Source organism: Colius striatus, chromosome 12 (assembly GCF_028858725.1).
Source record: "Colius striatus isolate bColStr4 chromosome 12, bColStr4.1.hap1, whole genome shotgun sequence".
Lineage (NCBI taxonomy): Eukaryota > Metazoa > Chordata > Aves > Coliiformes > Coliidae > Colius > Colius striatus.
Window position 1 is genome coordinate 22,283,796 of NC_084770.1, and position 21,770 is coordinate 22,305,565.

Below are 21,770 nucleotides of genomic sequence, written 5' to 3' on the forward strand. Positions count from 1 at the left end.
AGGTGATGTTGGCACTGTGCCTGCCTCCCCTCTAGCAATAAGCACTGTAAGAGAAGGAAGCCTCACATTTGGTATCAGGAAAGGGAGGGCCATACTGTCTCTCATTGCACGGCTGGTGCTGGCACATGTAAGAACACTTCAAGGCAGCCCAGACCAGATAATGCACGAGTGAGTGGGTGGTAGAGAGTAAGCCAGACGATAACCATAAACAATAAATAACTTTAATAAAGAGTTAGTCTGAGATGTTTCTACACAGAACAATTTCTTTTGCAGTATAGAACAGTGTTTTGCATGAAGGTGGAATATTAGCCTCTCCCCACTCTAGGTTTCAAGCCAGCGTGTACTTGTTTATTGGTTCTATGTGTGTTTATTTTATCTCAGTCAAGCACAGACAAAAGCTGAAGTTGTCAGCTGAATAGTACTTTCACTTAAACAGCAGAGTGTCTCCAATCAAAGATTGCTGAAGTTATGACACTAAATCTTTTTCTGCTGTTTACTGTCAGAAATTTAAGTGACATCCCTGGAAAATGTGTCCATAGCCTTACACTCTCAGTGACAGTAACTGCAAAATTAATCTCCTCAGCATATGGAAGTCAGGCCCTCCAGTTGTACTTTTAAGGAGAGTAAAAAGTATCCCTGAGATGCAGGGTTGTGGCAGACATTCTCTGGGGAGCTGGACTGGGGTGTCACACCACTTCAGGCTGTCCTTCTGTCACAGGATGCTGCTCTCTTACCACCTTACCTCAGACAATGCTCCAGTAGCACAAGCTTACTGCCCCTTGTATGTGCTCCAATCACAGGAAGAGACCTTTGCATTAAACAAGCAAAGGAACAATTGTCTTTCCCTTGTCAGAGTTCAATGAAAGGACCGTTGATTAGTTCTGCACATTAATAAACACATATTTAAATGATCTGGGGAACCTGCAGAAAGAGATCCTTTAAAGGCCATTTATTTTTTTAGCCAAACAAATACAAATCTGCACTTACTAAACCTATTTTATCATATCAACAGTGCCCTTAAGGCTACACCAAAACATTTTAGCCTTGAATACATCAGTGTTAGTGCTGTAACACTGTAGCCTGCAGAAGGTATTTATACTGTGACACTGGGGTCAATTCTGCCTAACAAAACAGGCTGTGAACCTCACAGCTCTAACAGAGACCTTTCCTGCTCTCAGGCTCACCTGTGGCTTTTCTTGAGAACATGAGGCTCTTTAACCAACCACCACCACCACAACATCCAAGTGTCGGATTCCAGATCATTCTACATCCACTAAAACAGGACACTGAAGCATACAAACACATCTCAGCTGAGAGGGGAAATGGTTTCCTGCATGCTGAGCTCTTACAGCTATTTAGAGCAGAAGAAATGGTGTAATCACTCATTAGCCACTTAAACTACTGCCTACTTAATTTCTCCCACTTTTCTGATGACTAATAGTTACAGCTGAGTTTGAGGACATGGTGGTATTATTATAGAATTAAAAGCTACTACAGAGAATCTTCAAGAATGAAAAAGTCAAGGAGCCACCTCCAGAGGGAATATAACGATGGGAAGTACAAAACTGATGTCTAGGCAACAGAAAATAAGAGATGCAAGCACAGCTTATGAACCTACCAACACTGGACAAACAAACCTTTACTCCAAGTCTTTAGTAATTTTAAGCCTCTCCCTATTCCACACTTTGCTTTTGTGATGAATCTGGGGATTCTACAATCAGATTGTTAAGTTATTACAAAGTGGCTAAAGTGTACTCAAATTGCTGTCAATTGCTGCATCACCTAAGAAGTTAACTCTTATTTCAGCCACACAAAGCACAAAGGTCATTCACTTTATGTGCAAGTTATGAAGTGTGGGGAAAAAACACAACAGAAATCTTGGAAATCACAGCTTTTTAAACCAGAATTAGTGTGACTCCATTAAAGTGCTTTCAAGTGGAAATCTGGTGGGGTTTGAATTTACTGAAACTAGAGGGATCTGGATTTTAAAGAGAACATTCAGTTGTCAAAGGGCTGGAGTAGCACAGTGCACTAGTACTGAAACAAAACACAAGAGATTGGTCAGATATGCGTGTACACTTATGAACACAAGCAATGCAGCACCATCATCTTCTCTCAAGAAGCTCCAATTTATTTTTTGCTGCTTTTGATGGGGACGTGTGTTCCTTTCACGTTGAGATTCTCCAAAGCAGCTCTGGGCTCCCTGGAACCTGTGATTGCAAGTGGTTTCTCTCTGAAACAGACAACAAAAATCACAACCACCATATGGTATGGGAGTGGGAGAAATCTCTTGTTCATTATAGGTATTACTACTATTACCAGAACTATGCCTAAGTGATTTACTTTAGTTGTAAGACAGATTTGACTCCCCCTCTAAAACTACTTCAATCTTTACTAGCGTGGAGTTGGACTGTTCCCTCATCTTGCACACTTGATGAGAAGAAACAGCTTAATTTGAAAACTGAAATAGAAGTAAAGTAGCCTCTGTAATAAACCTCAAGAACTGAATAGGCGCTGGAGAGACAGCACTCTGTGTAGTTTACAGGAGAGGAGTATTTCCCTTTTGCAGCACTCTCTAGCAAACACACAACTGATCCAGGCATCCCAGCTACCACTGACACCCTATCAACAGCAGAGGAACACCACCTGAAGCTTGGCAGATGGCAGTCCGTGCAGGGGAGCTCCTGCACTTCCAGACACTTCCTCATTTGAAATCTAGCTCTGAAGAACAGGCTGTGTCTATCTCCAGCTCTATGGAAGGTGTCTTTTACACAGGAGATCAACCTAGCCTTCAGCAAGGACTAACCCTTAATGCACCTAACCCAGTTTAATGACTGTGGGGGCAGCTACAGCATTTGGACATGGGTATGTGCACTGGCGTATTTCTCTAGAGAAAAACCACTTGCCATTTTAGCCTATCAAACCTTTAACTACTTTTCAGTCAAAAATACTAAATGTCTTCAAAATTTAGTAATCAAAATACTGCCTTACACAGGTTCTCATGGCATCATGAGATCAGGAGGAATAAAACATGTAATTTCTCCTCAGGCTGCCAGTAAGCATCGTTTGTCGTTGCTTCAGAACTGAATTGTCACCCTGCTGCTAGGATTTCCTTATTCTGCTAGGAAACGATTTTTACCTTCTTAATCCATCCTCCTTGGGTATGTGATGAATGCTTCTGTATTTTGGAGCTTCTAAGGTGCCTCTGGTTCTAGATGGCTTGAACTTCATGATCTCTTTCTGCCACTCTTCGTCAAAGGTCTGTGCCTCAGCTGAAAAACAGTTGAAGTTTCCTTTTTATTGTTCAATAAATGCAAACAAGACAGGAAGACACATGTAATGAACCATAAAATACCATTAAAAGTGCCTTCAAATGGGAGCAGCTATTACCAGTGCATCATAACAACACTGTCAGGTCTAACCAGTTACTTCAGCTTTGGTCATCCAAGTTGATATCAACTAAGGACAAGTGGGGACTTTCAGGCTACCTAAAAGTCACTTTCACGTGTCTCAAGCTCAAACTTCAAAATGGGTGATGTGGAAAAACAGTGTAAGGCCCACTGGAGAACTGCAGGAAGAGAGGCATACCTTCATCCAGGTTGATGAATTCTTGGTTCATTTCTTCATCGCCAGTCTTGGTGTTCTTTGATTTTTTAATGACATGAGCACGATCATGAATGTGATGACCAATAGCCATTTTTTCCAGGCCACTTTCAGAATCCTTAAGAGCTTTTCTTGTCTCCTTAACCTGTATAAAAAAAGGGAAGTGTCTTTCACCAAAAGTTTTTAAACCCCCTTTTTCTTCCTCAAAGGCTTTTCTAGGACTTTCCTTTAAGAAAGTTTGGTGTTCTTACATTTTTCTCACTGTCTCATTTACTGTGTTGGCCCAAAATACACCAACAAAGCACACATATGTCTTATCTTCTTTTTGCTAACACACAGAAAACTTAAGCAAGAACACCTAAAGCTTCTTAAGTAACACACATACGGGATATTAATTGTTGGGGGGGGGAAAAATGAGTCTAAATATACTACAGATAGACAAGTCTTCAACATTCTCCTTGACAACAGAACAAGTAAGAGCTGATGCCAATATTCTCAGCATGAAGAGACAACTAATTACTAGGTTGTCATGTTGACTGGCTTGAAACCCAGGCAACCACTTCTCACTGTGTTCATAGGTATATTATTAGAACCTTTTTGATAAGCAAGTGTCTGCTTGAGCTTGAACATTCCCTACAGCCAATCACGCTCAGCGGCCTTTACTGCTCACATATAGTCTTTCATGAACCTTGCTTCAGGGTTCAAATTCAAATTTCTTAGCAGAATTAGATGCAACAGCTGCAAGGAAGTCAATGAAAGGGCACCTGCCTCTGACGCCTTATGCAAGCGCTTGGAAGCCGCCGGGTAAAGGGGGCGATCTCAAGCCTGCTTTTGCATCCAGACACTGCCTCTTGCTACCTTAGCATTTGACATGTACACAAAGAGGATTAATTACAGCAAAGAGAAAGACTTTGGAGACTGCATGAAGAATCAGCTGTGCTGGCTCTCAGTTTCTCCAGCCTTTGAGAGACACACAATTTATTTAGACATATACTTAGAAGTGCACAAATTGCAAGGGAGAGAGCAGCACTTCAGCTGAAGAACCCTATAATACAGGGTGCTACTGACCCAGACATGTGTTATCTAAATTATGAAACTGTCTCCAAAAATAAAGTACTCTAAGGAAACTGTGGCTTGGTACAGGTGAACTTAGACTCCAGTAATTATGTCCCACCTTTTCTGCTACATCTCAGGACTACTTACACCTCCTGGAGCTGTGCGTGTCTGGGCTGAAGCCTGGAAAACTTTTGGTGGTTCATCCCCTACTTTGGAGTAGGTCATCACAGAGGAGGAGCTGAATGTGTGTGCATCTGGATGGAAGGACAGGTCATCCTACAAGCAATGGAGACTTCTTATTAACAAAACCTAGAGCCTGTGGATAATGAGTACTTCTTACATCCTCAGACTTATCATCCCTCAAAAATTAGCCCTCAGTCCTGGCACCATAGGACTGCTGGAAAGAGATCCTCCACTCCTGTCCCAGCCTTGTCTTCTGGCCTCCAAGGCAGCAAATAAAAAAGCAGTGGCAGCAATAAGCAAGTGCTCAAATGTTTGCCCTGGCATAGTTGAGTTCAGTAACGAAGATACAACCTGTTACACATCAGTGTTGCCACATACAGTACATCACAAGGCCTGTAAAGAGTTCATGAGCAATCATGGTTACAAGCCATTTTACAAGGCCGGTAAAACACAGTAAATACACCCAGCAACACTTAATAGAGATCAGTGTTGTCTTCAAAGACTGTGAAGGAAGAAGAAAAGATGTGGCACTGAAAATAAGGTCAGAGGGAAGTCCATATGCAGAGTGGTATTTAGGTGTTTGCAGCTTTGTTGTTTCTAAGTGTCCAGGAACACTTTAAACTGCTCCTTCACTTAACGTGTCAGCTCTGGCAATAGCCAGAGACCAGATAACTCACAGCAGTACCAGCCTCTTTAGAATTAAGCACACATTTGAAGGACATTGAAGTAGTGAGAGCGTAGAGAACAATCAACATAGTCTAGTTGGGGGAAAAAGTTAATAAGATTTTTACTCTCTGCTTCAGAGCAGTAACATTTGCTTTTGGCAAAACTCTGAGTATCATTTTAAATGTCACCCTCCAATACAATTCACCTTACAACAAGTTTTTTTTAAGACTTACAAATTTTCTTTGCATTTCCAGCATGCTGTTTCTCATATTTGACATCATCCTGTCCATTGCAAAAAACGGGTCCCCAAAATCTGCATCCTGCTAAAAGAAAAGGCATTACAATTAAAACAAAGCCTTCTGATTCCTCAGGTTCTGAGGATGGGGTTTTTTTTTCCCCATGCTTTTTTAATGCAGATCAGACCATCAAAACAGGTTTTCACAGAGTGCAATTCACAGACATAGACAAGCCAAAATGCATCTTTTCAAATGAAGAGTAGAAAGCTAGCGTGGAGAGAGGCTGTGGCTGCCCCAGCCCTGCCACTGTCCAAGGGGCTCAGAGCACTCTGCTCTGGTGGAAGCTGTCCCTGCCCATGGCAGGGGATTGGAATGAGATGAGCTTTGAGATCCCTTCCAACTCAAACCATTCTGTGATATACCGACCACACTGATGGAAACTGCCTTTGGGAAAACAAAACAAAACCCCCAGAGAGACAGGGAGACTGAAAGTAGGCAAAAGGTGAACTCCCCTAAGTGACCATCTGGGAAGACAGTATTACTGAGCCTCCTCTGGGCTTCTCTCCAGAACAGCAAGAGGTGATGACAAAGATGATTTTCACCATGCCTTTCCTCTCCTACTCTGAACTTTTCCTCAGGACCCATTTAAGCTCCCTACTGGGCTGCCTGGTTTCTGAAATGAGTGGCTCTGGTTGCAGTAGGCTAGTTCTGAGCAAACACCACACACTGGTTGGTTAGTTGGCGAGCCTGTAGCCACATGCACACCTAGCTGCTTGCCAGGACAGCCACTGTGCCACCACCACTCTTCAGTTTGTCTCTTGAAAAGCAAGAAATCTGAGTCCTTAAGGGCTATTAAGACCTCTGGGCAGTAAATATAAACTATTTAGGGCATCAAATCATTGCCAGCATCAGTAACTCCAGAAAACTGCCTTCTACAGTTAGAAATCTGGACATCCACCAATGACATTACACAGTAACCAGCTGTACCTATGAAATTACATGCCATAGACTGGGGCAAGGGGAGTAAAACCATAGCCTGTGCAGTTAATAGCAAAAGAACTTTACAGAACAAGTTGCCACTTGGTGCCTCTGGAATAGATAATTCAACAAGTCATCATTTTAGATCTGAACCAAGACCCAAGTTTATTTTTCTCTGCTGTGCAAGTGAGGGCCACTCTCTAAGGCACTGGTTCTCAATCTGAACACTGTGAAGCCTTCCAAAGGAAGCAAAAAGCTCCACGAGGGTTATAACAAACTTGTTTTTCTTCAGGTACTTTTTACAGATCTTCTACAAGATATTCCAGGTCCTCAACAAACTATAGCTGAAAACCCTTCCAAGCCCAGTTGCAGTGGAAATTCCATCTCCAGAAGCTGGTCTGTTTTACAGTAACCAGCACTAGGGGTCTTGTTGGTATCACAGGCAAAAAGACACCTGAAGTCACTATCATCTGTCTACAAAGTTTGGGGCCTCTTTCCAGGGATTATTTCACCTGTATCCATCACAATCCAAGCACCAATGGATACATTGCCAAGAAAAGCCCACTGCTAAGTAGCAACATTTCCAGCCTTGCTCCCAGCATATTTAGTCTACCCAAGCACTTTTATTAAAAGGGAAAGGCTTATATTAAAAAAAAATCTTTCCTGATTTACATTGTTGCATACATCAAAACACAACAAAAGCAGTTTGCAAGCACAGTGGGGCCAGCCTTTGTCCATGCTTTAGTTAGGCAGACAGTACACACATACTAGCAGGAGCTACAAGGATTATTGCTCCTGGGATACTAACCACTCTACCAAAGCCTGCAAAGGGCATGAGGGAGCAGCTTGTTGCCTAGGGAAAGAAAAGGACCAGTGTCTATTAGTTGTTATACCTGTTACCAGACACTGCAGAAGTAGCTTTTATATACAGCAGGTGATATTAAACATTTCCAATGAAATAAAAGCAGTCACTCTAGAGGACCCTGGTAATTGATAGTGTGCTGCAGCAATAGAACATGAAACACTCTCTCTGGGTATATCAAAGTAATGTATTTATACTAATGATGTTGGAAAGTGATAGCTGTCACCACATTTAATAAGCCATACTCCTGTGTATGTACTAGAAGCACTTAAAGCTAGAAGTTAAGAAACAGTTGCATACCATAGCAAAATCTGGACTGAAATTATTTCAGACACAGCAGAGTGCCCCAGAGATGAGCCATTTCTCTCAAAACACTTTGTTCTACTCATGCAGCAGAATCTCATCAATGACAGTTAATTAAAATCAACAACTCAATAGTCCCTTTCAAGTGAATTTATGCAGTTAAATTTCAGAAGGTTGGCATACAACTTCAGGTCTTAAAAAACTAAGTGACGTGGCTAAACCCTTCATACCTTGTGTATTACAACAGATAAGTGCAGACATAAAAGGTGTTTCTCTCCAACATTCATCCACCCCTTGCAATAAATACAATGAAGCCTAACTCCTCAGCAGATTCAGAGGTCACTGCACAGAAGATCTAGGCAAATCTATCATCATATACAGAATCACCCGAAGACAAATCCCCCACAGGGAAACTATATTCTTCTGCAGTTGTATAAATAGATGTAGCTATAAACACCAGCAAATACAGTTCCTGTTTGACCAGCTGATATTGAATATCCCTGTTTGACAGGGCAATGAGATGCTGGAAAACACACTGATGTTTCCAGGAAACTAAGATTGGAGAGTTATATAAAAGCCTATCTAAAAGCACTCTGATTAGATAGAAGCAGCAAATACTTCACAGTATCTTTAAGTACAAAAGGAAGGAATTACCTGAGTCTTGAACACCTTCATAAACTCTTTCAGATTGCAGTTCTAATATGTAGTGACATAAAAGAACATCATATCTATTTTTCTACATATTTCAAGTGCAAAAGGATATCCTCAGAAATAAAGTTGAAATCATAAAGTTTATGAAAGAGGTGACAAGAGTTTATAATCTACACTAAAGGCTGTTACATGGTTACCTAACATACAGGACAGATAGCCAAACAAAACCAAATGACAGCATCTCTTAAGATGTTTTACCCCATTCTTCCTGCTCATATCCTTTCCTCCTCCTTCCCTCTCCTCTAAGAGGCTAAAATCTGACACTGCTTTTCCTCTCTCAGGCAGGTCTGTCATTTCCAATTTACTGACGCACGCAAAGTGACTACAACAAATTCTGTTCCTCGTGAAGCAGCTTTGGGCGTGCTACAGCTCACTTGAGCACGGAATTACACGCCCAGTAATCAGCATGAGTAATTTTAACTGTGTATTTTACATGGCAGTAAAGATATCCATCTTTTCCTCCATAAAAACCTAATTATTTTAAGTGTTTGAATCATTTCTGGGAGGAAACCAGTAAAAGCAGTTTGAGACTACAACAAGGCTGCTGCAGTCACCAGTGTGGAGTCTTGTGTGACATCTGACAACTCTTAGGTGAAACACGAGGAACATCAAAAGACTCTGCAAAGACTTCAGCAGCTGTGGAATTCCTTTGTGCTTATCGAAATCACACAGCGGTCTTGTACCTTTAACTTCTTTCTGTAACCACACATGAAAGGTTTTCTGTGTCTCACACTTCTCCCTCACTGCCAAGAACAAGGGACACAAACTCCTAAGCTACTAGGGTAAGGTTTGACATATTTGTTTTCTTGAGGACAAAGGAGGCTGCTCTGTTTTTAGGCACCTACTGAACCAAGGCCTAAGAATCTGCCTCAGCAGAGGAAAGATCATGCCCTAATTAGACCCAGCAGCATCTATATTTGAAACTAACTGGCAGTGCATGAGCACAGAGGAAAGAATCTGACAGTTACCCTTTTGACTTGGAGGTGATAGTCTGTGTTTCAGCTACGTTTATTAAGCTCTAACTATCTAGGTTTGAACGACCACTGCCAAATCTGGCTGAGTTCCACAAGCCCTTGTAATCTGTCTTCTCTTCCAACGGCTTTTGAAAATCAAATATGATTCTTTAAAAGGAAAAGATCATGCAGCTGCAAAATATTTAGCCTGGTGGAGAGAAAGGAACCAACTTCAAACATCTGTCCTTTCTAAATACAGCAATTAGATAAGGTTTAGCTACAGAAGCATAAGATACAATTGTCCTGCATGCCCAGAGAGTTGAAAAGGTACTTTATGTAAAATACAGATCAGTGCCAACATCTGTTTCAAGTGGCAATTTACAACAATATCAAGTTTTGTGTCAATTTCCCTGATCTTTAGTTCTTCTGTCTGGAGGAAACATCAACACCAAGTAGGCAGACTGTGAAGCCTTTATTCACCATTGCAAAGTTGGAACAGGGTTTAAAGTATCTGTGCAGACATTAAGTGGCTGAAACAGAGGTTTGTGTTATTTATGTCAGTTTAACATAACAAGACATAAGATGCTGAAGTGTAGTGTCAAGGCAGGAATGTACCAAAGTACCTTTCCAAGCAAAGTTAGCAGAAAAGGAAACAAGTGTTCAGAGAAGGCTCTGTCACTGGACCTTTTTAAAGCCTTTCTGTAATAGAAACATTTAATACATAATATTTATTCAGCCAAACACTGGGTAAATACATTTAGTTTGTTTCACTAACTGCTGTGTATTCAGTAACTTACAGGCTTGTTGTGAGCCCAACAGAGGTCTGTCAGTGTTAAGTAACGGGCTATCAAGGAGACAAGAGAGATACTATTCCTGCTTCTGGGGTTTGGACTGGATGCTCTCTCAAGGTCCCTTCCAACCCCTACCACTCTGTGATTCTATCATTGTATTCACGTTTTACTCGGCAGTGAAACAGTCTGGCCAAGGTTACAGTAGCTCTGTTTTCCACTGGACTGTTTCACAGAAATGGAAGAGTGAAGCCAACTCTACCAGCAGTAAATGGGAGTTCCATGTAGCAAATCCCTGGAGATTAAGAAGACACTTACTCTGCGATTTCCTCTCAGAGCAACCTGAGAGTCCTGGTGCACTCTTCGATCTCCTGTTCTCTCCCCACCATCTGTTATACTGAGAAAGGGATCTCGTCCAAAAGGTTCAGAGAAGCTTCTCATCATCTGCCGCATATGTTCATGGTGTGCAGCAAAAGGATCACTGAAAGAGAAACATTTTGCAGAGAAAGCCATGGGGGTTTATTCCAAGTGATGTGAAAATCTCAAAACTCAGTTTGTTTTGTCCTTCCCTACGGTCCTTTATCCAAATTCTTTATTTTAACAGGACCCAACAACTGGGCAATGTCCTGTTCCTCAAAAGCTCTCACTTTTCGTCCCATCTCTCAGGTTAGGGGGGTGGTTTATCCCTTTTCTCAGCTGCCTTCGTTGCTCTCCTGTGCTCTTGGGTACCCACATCGCTTTTTCTCTTTCCTCATCTTTTCCCCAAAAATTCCACCCTTTGCAGCCATCTTTCACTCCAGCCTTTGTTTACTATATGTCAGGAGCCATAAAACCACCCTATATTTTATTTATCACTATTTCCACCTCCAACCCTTGCTATTAAAAGAACGTTTTCCCCTCTCCCTGTTTCAGCCCCAGCTCCTGAAGCTTCATGTGGCACTACTCACTGCACTCATCGTGTCCCATTACATTTCCCCCCTACACCTCTCAAATTCATTTTGTTGAGTGCTCCCATTCTGTTCCTCACCCCTTCTTGACCCACATGCTCAAAAATGTATACCATCCTCCAAGTTCATCTTTGCCTTTTTGCCTTCCTTCCCCCTCCACACATCATGTTCTCACATCCCTCTTCTCTGCTTTGGAAGGAAGGTTCTCAATGGCTTTCTGCTCTCACATTGGTTTCTCTCCCCTTTCTCAACACTCAATCTCTGTTTCCAAAAACCTACAGAAGCTCACCAGTCATCTCAAAGCTTGGCTTGCTCAAGTTGCTCTCCATTACTACTCAATTATCTGCATTCTCCAGCTTGGACAAGAACTAAATGTTTCTAACTGAGGCCAAAAGAGGAACAAACCATAATTCAGTGAGAAGCACAGTGTATGATCACTACTGCTGCCTGTGATCCAAGGCTACAAATTATCATGTCATACAAAAAACACTTAATTTCGAGTCTAATATTCCCCTTTGCTATTCTGTAGGTATGTTTACTTACACTTAATAGTACTTCATCTTCCTTTCTATCAGTGTCCTGGCACCCCCCAGATGCCTCACACCCTCATTACCTCCAGGACACCACAGCCTTTCCCATGATATCCCATGTGTCCATGAAGAAAAGCTTTGAGTTGTTCCTCTGACGTCTTCAGCACCCAATCATCCCTCGAAAGCCTCCTGAGCAGCTTTTCTACTCCCCACCTCTTATCTCTAATCCCACCAAACTAGTTCCCACATCACATGGCTGCTTTGATCTCTTTGCTTTGTGCCAAAGTTGCCTTTAACCTATTTTTTCTTTACCTTTTAGGTGGAAGAAGAAAGAAAGTTACAAACATAACACTGGATGAACTTTCAAACAAGACTTTTAAACCCAACAACAGCCCTTTAAGCTACACAATGTTCTTAAATCACTCCAGTGCAGACTTGTACAGTTGGGAAGTAGTTTTACTATCAGCATCCCACAGACCCTAATCTGCTCCACTCACATGACTGCTCACTTTCACTCCTGGCCTGAGGTGATAAGCAGCTCCTACACAGCAAGTGTCCCCTTGCTTTTCACAGGATGAGGAACAGATGGAAAAAGCCACAGCACAAGTGCCAAGAGGAGGGAAGCACATAAGCACTACCATGGTATATGCATGCTCCCAGCAGATCTATTTTGACACCACAAACTTCAGATAGGTTTAGTTATCAAAACACAAATAGCTATGAACTGTATTCCATCAGTAACTTAGGCTTAGTTCAAAAGACATAGGACACTGAGAGAAGTTACCTACAACATGAGCAAAACACGATTCCATATGTCTAACGTAAGAAAGAGAAATTGGTTTAATTTTGTGTGCATAGAATGCTGTAATACATCTCCCCTGACAGAAAATAATGCTTCATACCGTGTGAAATTATCCTTTTTTTGCCTTATTTCAATTTCCCTGGCAACTTCTCATGGCCATTCACCCTCCTCTACATGTGTGATACACTCACACCTGCATCTGAAACTGGGGACTTCTTTTTAATAACAAAGCAACCATTAAAGTAAGAGATATACTGTGGAGTGGCAGATGAAGGAACAGAAGTCAACTCTCCCAATTGCCTAGGACATTTTAGAGAGCCATTCAGAAAAAGGTCTAGTACTGTCAAGCCTCAAAAGAAATACTGCAGTTTCAGTGGAAAGTCAACAGAGAATGTATCTGGAAGATACAGTTCCCAAGGAATTAAACTTACCACCTTAATGGTTTGAGTTTCAGTCATCAGAGCCACCATCTTATCCTTACAAAATATATCTACATCTATCTATATTAAACAAGCTAAAGCCTTCTGCAGGAGAAGATACAAGATCTTAAGTTCTTTGTTCAAATCACAAACGCGGTAGGATGGCAACAGGTGTAGAACACCTGTAGTTAGTTACCATTGATCACACCTGACTGCAAATTTGACCTTTTGGGGTGGGAAGCGAGAGATGCTTTTGATGAGACACACGTGATTTCTGGGTGTTCTGCATGGAGAATTTGGGCCCCTCACATGTTAAGCATCATAAAATACTTTTAAAGTTTAGCTCTGAATGGAGACAAATGGTTTAAACATTTGTGGTTCCAGTGCTCTGCAGTAACAAAATTTTGCCTAATCTGACCTTCACCTGCCCTGGAGGTGTTTGCAGGGATCAAAGGGAACAAAAACGTTCAGCCTCCGAGACTGTTAGTCTGGAATAAGTATGCCTACCATATGGAGAAAGGGCCAGTAAAAACAAGAAGGCTGATGCTGCTTAGATGTGTGCAAGTGATGTCACCGAGATGCATCCCACTTGGTAAAATCTTGTATAGTCCAGGATTAAGCTCCAAAGTCCAAGGCTCTGTGTTCCAGCTGAAACCCTTTATGGTGTTATAGCAAAACTGCAATCTTACTCCTTAATTCAGCGTATGTATCTGGTCAGCTGGAAAATCAACTGTCCTAGAACAGTAAACCCAGTTTCTTGTTTTAACAACTATACTTTGTATTATACACACTTCTTGGGAAGTTTACGTAAGCCTGCAGCTGCAGAACCACACCTGGAGAAAACACCTGGAGCAACAAAACAAAAGCTGTGTACTGGTGGATTAAAAACAGAGGCCAACTGCACTTGGCAGAGGAGAGGACTTCTGTGCCTGCCCAGGCTCTTGGGGATGAAACTGACTTTGGCTGATGGATGGACTGACTGACTGCTGCTTCCCTGGGACAGCTGCTCAATGATGGGGACACTTCTTTTAACCCAGGCACTATTTCCAGTTAAGTGCTCAGAATCTCCCCTTGTGAAGCAACAGAAACCTCTTGTTACACTGTTTGGGAAGCTAATCTGTTCTGAAGTAACAAGCCCATTTCCTTAACTACATGCAAAACAGATTTACAGGGCAGGGCCAAGAAAATGAATCTCAATCTCTCACCTCTTTCACACACACACACACACACTCCTCCCTCCCTCTGTCTTCTGCAATCATTTTTCTTTCCCCCCCCTAGAATTTTAAACTGCATCAGTGGCTACACCAAAAAACAATAAATAAAGTGAATAAAGAAGAGTAAAGCAACTCATATTTCAAAAGCATTCTGTAAATAACGACAAATGAGACTTCATTTCCATTATGATTTTACTTTCTTGCAGAGGATTTGCTCAGCAACGTCTTCTCATCACCCAGCTGAGGACTTGTTGAAGTAGTGCACATGCTCCTAGAAACCAAGAGCACTAACCCACCTTGCACAGCTTTAGAAGCTACTGCTAGGAATGTGCTTCTGCAGCTGAGCAGCAGACTCGACTCTAAGAGGTACAAGTGCAACCTCAGCTAGAATAGCCTGTAACTAAGAGATACCATCAACAAACCCACATCACAAGGCCTGATGCAGTACCTTTCCTCATCTGTCCACCAACATTACCCCTTATCTTTGCTTGTCATTAAGCTCCACAAAGTACCATGTCTTTAGAAAAATTAAAGTCATTCAGGCTCCTCTAAGTTCCCCAATCCCGTTTTTAACTGCTACAGGATACAGTTTGTAACAAAAGACATAAATTGGGGCCAGACTAGATCCTTCATCAGTTTTGTCTCTCCTAGCACTCTGGGGGATCGTTTGCATGACACGCTACATGGATTTAGGTTCCACTCGCAAACAAAGAAGCTTCTTCCCCAGAAAACAAACTGCTGTCAGTCCACACATGCACTGCTCTACCTCAAGCACCACGCTCAGGGTACTGAGACCAAAACCACATGTTCACTGAGCTAAAGCATCAGCATCTCCGCTGGAAAGGAGCCCGAGGAGACGGGCAGCGGGCCTTTACTGATCTCACACGCTTGAAAAGTTCTAACGCAGGAACACTCGGTGTTATCTGTGGCGTGTGCATTAGCAACAGGACCCCAGAAACCATCTACAGCAAAAAAAACCCCAAACAACCGAATCCACAAAAGCTGGAACGCCCTGCTAGAGGAAAGGACTCAAAGCAAGGGAGGGGAAGATTTCTGCTCTGTCAGTGTCACTGTGAAGTTACGATTAAGCCCCTCAGCGAGCTCTGAGACAACGAAGGTTAACAGGCATCATCGAGGAGGGCAGTAAGAGACGAGACCCCGCTATTTCAGCTCACTAGCAGTAACTGAAACCCGCACAGGGCTGGCAAGGCCCCTCCGCAGGGCCGTGAGCTGCGGGCAGCAGGAGGAGCGCGGCTCGGAGACCCGCACTCACACGCGTCCTGTGGGGCGGCGGGAGCCCCCGGCCGCTCCTTCAGGCGGCGCGGCCCCCGGCCCCGCGCAGCCCCGGCTGCCGCCGTCCCCAGCCCGCCGGGCCCCTCACCGGAAGAAGGGATCCTCCTCGAAGCAGCGGCCCAGACCCCCGAACATGGCTGCAGCTCGCCGGCTCTGTGACGGCCGCCGGCCCCGCCGGCCCCTGACGACGGCGCCCGTTGCCGCACGTGACGCCGCAGGCAGCGCCGTCATTGGCCGCCGGGGCCGTGACGCGAGAGCGGGCGGGGCTGGCCGCGCGCCGCCGTTGCCGCGGTGACCGGCAGCGCCGTGTCCAGCGCCGCGCTGCGCCGCGGGGCCGCCCCTGCCGGAGCCCCATTGCACCCACCGCGGCCGCGGGCTCCGGCCCGGCCCTGCCCGGCCCGGCGCGGCTCAGGCCTCGGCGGGCGGGCGCTGCCGGCGCGGCTCGGGCCGCTGCCCTGCCCCGGCAGTTCCTGCAGAGCCGCGTCCTGTCCGCTAGGTGGCGGCAAAGCAAAGCGGCCGCGCGTCCCGACCCGCCGCCGCCGCCGCGGCCTCGCTGCAAGCAGCGGCACCCGGCGGGACGCGGCCCGGCCGCGCAGCAGAGCCGTGCGGGAGGAACTGAAGCCGCAGGATTACCGGCCGCTGCACGCAGCTCAGCGCTCCCGAGCCATACCCGAGCCCCGATGCTTTGCTGTCGCTGCCTCCCGGCCGGCAGTTAGTTCGGTAGCGTGACTGGTCAGGAGCGCTGCTGAAGCAGAAGGGGTGACAGGGCTCCCTCTTGTCGGCAGGAAGGAGCAGCAAGGATTCTGCGGTACACGGGGAGTGTCAGCTGGGTTTCACGGAGAGCGGAGTGGTTGTGAGCGTGTAGGGATGTGATGCTGTATGAACTTACTTCGAAAGAGGGTGGTTTGAAAGAACCGGCGGTATAGGAACATCACCCTCGTTCTTCGTTAAATGTGGGAGTTGTGGAGAGCAAAATAAAAGTTTACATGATTGGGAACATCCTCCTGGTCTAGACAGTAACGTTTCTCAGAGCTGGGACCCTGGGGCTCGTTTCCTCTCCCACATCTCCTGTTGAGGCAGGTGCAGGCTCTCCCCTCCACTCCTCACATCTCTTTCAACATCCCAGTTTTTAGGGGAGAGATAGACAATGTGCCCCGGAGAAGGAGGTGAGATCAGAGAGCATCAGAGCATTTATGTGGCAGTTCTGAAAGCAGATCCTTCGTCCTGCTAAGATCCATCATGCTGCAGAAGCAGCTCCGCTGGTATTTGGCCCAAAGTGGAAAACAGACATAAAAGATGAATGAACTGAGCCTGCAATATTTCTGAAAAATATCTGTAATCGGATGAGCATTGATTTTGCTGTCTACTGATGTAGCCTTCCCCTTAGATCCTTAGCAATGGGTGATGTTGTAGCCTTAAGATGCACTCCCGAGTTTGAGTGGTTGCTACAGTGAGGACGTTTATAGGGGCTGACCGGTGGGCTGGCAAGTGTGACAGAAGCAGGGTCACCCGTTGATTACCCAGCTGAAGCCTGTGAGCTGTTTGTACATCGCTGATGAAAGATTAGCAAATAAACCAAATCAGGTTGGTAGCCACGGGAGTGAACTCTGCTGCTTTGGGGCTCTTTGTAACAATATCTTGTGCCAGCTATGATGTTATCAAAGAACTTTTTTATTGCTCAGAGACAGGATCCAAGCTTTGTTTCAAACTGTGCAAAAAAAAAAGGTCACAAACTTTGTAGTAACTCCAGTAGTCCCTACACTGTAGTTAGTCTTTCAATCCATAGATTTTAAAGCTCTTTAAAAAACACTTCTTGGGAACGGGGTGTAATCATAGCAGGAATGCAATAATCAGTAGCTTTATCACAGTGATTAGGCCATGTAGAGTGCTCATTCATTAATTACTTGTCATTATCTTTTGCTTAATAGACAGAAGCCTTGGATCAATTTGGTTTTGCTGTTTTGGCAGTTCATTAATATCCAGTATGTGCTGCACTTATTACCTGCTCCAAACCAGCAAGGTGAATTTTCTTCAACACAAACAGCATGTCAAGTTAAAAACCCTGCAAATTCTCATCCTTCTGGGGCTTTGTCTTCCCAAAATGTCTGTTTCAAGGTGGTTAACTTGTTTGCAGTCCTCTACCAAAACCTAAATATGTTTCCCCAGCCACTGTTTAGATTTTGGGCACAGATGCAAACCAGACCATGAGTTTAGCTAGTGCAGTGGAACCTTTGTGTAAATTCAGCCTTGTAAACAGAAACCTCTCCTGTGCAAGGATGAAATGGCAATGTGGAGCTTTCCAGCAGCTGGCCAGAGTCTCACCATCTCCTCCACCATTTGCTCTGTAATTCTATGCAGCTTCCAACTCAAAAAAGATGCACTTTCTCTCCCAAGCCAGAGCAGATCCAGAGCAGGATTGCTGGGCAGATAACTCAGCAACATGAGTTAATGTTCTGGCTGCTGGTGGGAAGATGGGCCGTGTTAGAAGGGAGCTCATTACGAGAGGCTCGCTAACATGATAAAGTCGGTACTCTATTTGCACAGAGTGATATCTCTAATTGCTCAGGCCTTCTTATGGTTTGTGTCTGCTTGAGTTAGATTTCTTTTGTGTAGATAAAAAGACTTCTGCAAGAAATCACCTCAGTGCTCCAGTACTGTCAGTCTGGAGGGCATCTCCAATGAGATTAATGATGTCTGCCTTAATATAAGAAAACTTTGCATAAATGAGATTATGGTTTCTGCTGAAACCTGCCAACTCTTATTCATTTGCAGTAAATATTATCTTTAATTAAAAGTTTTAAGGTATCTTGTTCCTGAACTAATGAGATCTACAGTGATTTCCCTCAGGAATTAATTTACCTTCTTAATTCTCATTCATTTTGGTGATATGACTATTTGAATCCGATTCAGACTTCAGAGCTGTGTGCAACGTGTTCATCTAGAACAAAAGGTCATTTTGGCCATATTGACATTTTGTTGGTATTTATAATTCTCTGTTCTTGCTCGATTTCCAAAGGTAAGTGTTTAGGTTCCTGCCCCAAACATTTGCTGCCAACACTCCCGTTTGTCTTCACTCTTCCTGCAGGGTGGCTCTTCTCCACAACGATTTCCCTTTGGCCTGTGTTTCCTGTGCCACCCAGAGTACAAATCAATTAGAGTGATGCTAGGAAAAACAGATCCTGATGGTGCTCAGCTGCTTTAGAACAGCAGAGCCCCATAAAATGGACTCAAATACATGGGAAATATCTGGTGCAATGGCTGAGAAATTCGGGACCCTTTCTGCCTTTATATCTGGGTAGTCATCAGCTCTACATGGATTATTTTTAACCAGTAGTGATGCTTAACACTTGGAGGTGAAAATTGCATTCCTGAATACATGTTTCAATGGGCAAAGGGCCAGCCAGCAGCTGGTTTGTGAGAACCAGAGCCAGGACTCGTTTTAAGGTGGTACAACAAAGGACTGTGTTGCTAACTAGACTGTAAAAAAGGCAATTGCTATAACTAAATGACAAGGTTCCCCTGGTTTAAAAATGAAAAAGTGACATTCAAAAGCCATGTCCTGCTTGCATCCACGAAGGAGACAGCAAGAAGAAAAGAGAGAATAAGTTACTCCTTGGTCTGTTATCAAGAGGCTTTTCTATTGCAATCTAATCTGAATCAGTCCCTTCACTGGTGCTCAGACCTGCACTGATGAACCCTCAGAGGGCTTAAAAGTAGGGTAATTATCCTAATGAAGTAAATGGAGCAAGACAGGGGTCAAACTCTCTCCTGGTGTTGACCAGAGGTGGATTTGTTCTGTCTCTGACAGTACAGTGCACCTCCTCAGAAGCAGGTGGGAACTATACCTTATGTAAGGTGCAAAGTGGAGAGGACTAACCCCTGCTTTTTGTAGGAACACATTATTGTCTTTTGTTCTAAAAATGTTCCATTTCCCTACCCCGTGCTTTGTGCCTTCAGCACAGGGGGGCAGCTATACATAGAGTTGTCACTGACTTCTGCAAGTTGTTGATAAACCTTCCACTTGTAACTTACTCCCAGCCCCAACTTCCTCCCATCACACACAAATTAGAGGGTTATCAATAATGTATGAGCTAATAAATAATGCTTGTGTGCTGTTGTCAGGGCAACAAATATCATTTAGGCTGCAGGAGAGATCCTCACATTGTGTCCGGCCTGTGTGAAGCCTTCTGTAAACGGATGGCTTCAGAGAAGTAAAAGAATGAGAGTTTTCTGGTGTTTCTTGGAGGCACTTGAAAGAAATGATGAAGTGTGTTCTGCTGGAGTCACAGAAACGTGAGAGATTGGCTCCCTTTAAAAGAAAAAAACCAATATTTTATATCATGTACTTATTTAACAGCTGTTTACAAAGCACTGATACAAATGATGTAGGAACTGCCAGCTTGGGCTGCCTGGCAAGGCTGGGGGGTGTCCACTGGGTGTCCCAGGCTCAGTGTTTTGTAAAAGACACCTAGGAAGTGCTCCAAAGCTGTGAGGGACACAGCCTGCCCTTGGCCCATCACATCACACCGGTATAAACTCAGGGTTCCTTCGTAAAAGTACTTAGATGTTACATCTCAACACATCCATGCAACCAGTCACCCACTGGAGAGTTTCTATGGCTTTGGTTTTAATCACATCTTGGAGCAACAAATACCTGAGTTTAATTTTTCATCAATCAGCCGAATTCTGCCTTTCCCCTCTCTCTTCTGTTCTTGGTTTTGTTTAGCAGAGTGAAAACTGAGGCACATAAATACGTATATTCTCATTCTTAAGAACAACCCCAAGCCAATATAACATAAACCCAGTGAGGACCTGGCCCCAGAGGGAGCATTTATCATCCACTCCAGGATCTGATCCAGAAATAGTATTTGTTTAAATGGGCTCTGCTGCCATCACACACACACACAGCACCTATTGATTTGCAAAAACTCTGGCAGCACACTTACAGCACCAGGGAGCAGAGGGAGTTTCGTCCCTGAGTTACACCAGGAACTTGCAGCTATCTCCTTTCGCTTTTCCCAATGCCCAAACAACCCCAAAATACCTGTTGAAGATACTGAACTGGAAGGATCTTCCCCATGGTGGCACATTTACTTCTTAAATCCTGGCAACTTCTCCTTGGCGCTGGAAGGGAGAGGGAGGAAAAATCCTACTCTAGTCCCAGCCCCACGGCATTCACAAGTTATTTTCTGAATACTGAAGCAAAGCCACTTTACCTTTCCCTTGCTGCTTCCTTCAGCAGTGCACTGGCATCACAGCTGAGGGCCATGGCTTTAGTGATGGGCTTGGCAGTGTCAGGTGAGTGGTTGGACCTGATGAGCTTAAAGGGCTTTACTGAACTGATTCTATGCAGGCAGGAGACTCCTCTGCAAACCTCTGCAGCAGGAGGAAACACCCTGTTCTACCAGGCTGCGTGTGGAGGGCATTTCTCTCGAAACCAGTAACAAACTGATGCATTCCTGGGGCAAAATCTTTATCAGGTCAATGGTGAAGATTGCCAAAACTAAGCTCAGAGTTTGGTGACAGCCTCAAGTTGTGAAATCAGACAAAGAAAAGTGCAAAATGTAGAATGACTTGGATAGGAAACAAAAATAAAGCCACCTCTCCCCAAGCTTTCCTGCCTCAGGGGGGCTGTAGCCACAGGGGCCAAATTTCTGCACCTGTGCCAGCAGCAGCTCAGCTGGGATAGTGCTGTGTTTGCTCAGTAATTGAACCCAGTCCAAAGGTCTTGCATGCCTAGGGCCGTTTGTCTTTAAACCCCTAAAATAACCTTACCAGCTGAGCAGACAGTATTCAAGCCACATTTAAACTCGTCCTGCAGAAAATATGTGTATGAAATCCACAACATCGAGGTTATACAGCTCAGAATATGGCTAGTTGCACAGGTGAGGCAAGAATTAATTGTCAGTTTTAATTGCCAAGAAGAGTTTTCACTGTCCACCCAAAGAAGAGCAACCCCAGCTTCTGTGACAGAATGACTCTCTAATGGCATTTGTTGCAGCCAGTCCCTAACTTCCAGAAGTCCAGAAGAAGGTTTGCCTCTGTTTACCTACAGACAACCAGCTCACTGCATGAAAAACAGGTCCTTTTCCTCAACTGTTTGGGAAAATAAACCTGGCAACAGAGCACTTGGGGTCTGTGATGAGTTGTGTGCAGTGCCTTGCCAGGCCCTGCCCAGCAATGTCAGCAGCAAGGTTGAAGGTAATTTGAGAGGACTCAGAGAATC

General features: G+C 44.1%; 1 protein-coding gene across 8 annotated transcripts; it reads right to left on the reverse strand.

Annotated features, from left to right (window-relative positions):
- Nucleotides 1–205: 205 nt before the first annotated feature.
- MLF1 (myeloid leukemia factor 1) lies at nucleotides 206–15,748 on the reverse strand. Of its 8 annotated transcripts, none has more exons than XM_062006168.1 (8): nucleotides 15,633–15,748; nucleotides 10,658–10,820; nucleotides 7,531–7,575; nucleotides 5,742–5,828; nucleotides 4,807–4,935; nucleotides 3,589–3,748; nucleotides 3,140–3,272; nucleotides 206–2,233 (listed from the first exon to the last, which is right to left on the reverse strand). In XM_062006168.1, exons 1-8 carry the CDS (start codon nucleotides 15,677–15,679, stop codon nucleotides 2,131–2,133), a joined length of 867 nt encoding a protein of 288 aa, XP_061862152.1. In that variant the 5' UTR covers nucleotides 15,680–15,748; the 3' UTR covers nucleotides 206–2,130. The 8 variants fall into 8 exon arrangements, with proteins under 8 accessions (XP_061862152.1, XP_061862151.1, XP_061862156.1 ...); XM_062006167.1 differs by having other exon boundaries at nucleotides 5,742–5,831; XM_062006172.1 differs by lacking the exon at nucleotides 15,633–15,748 and adding an exon at nucleotides 12,129–12,310 and having other exon boundaries at nucleotides 5,742–5,831.
- Between the last annotated feature and the right edge of the window lie 6,022 nt (nucleotides 15,749–21,770).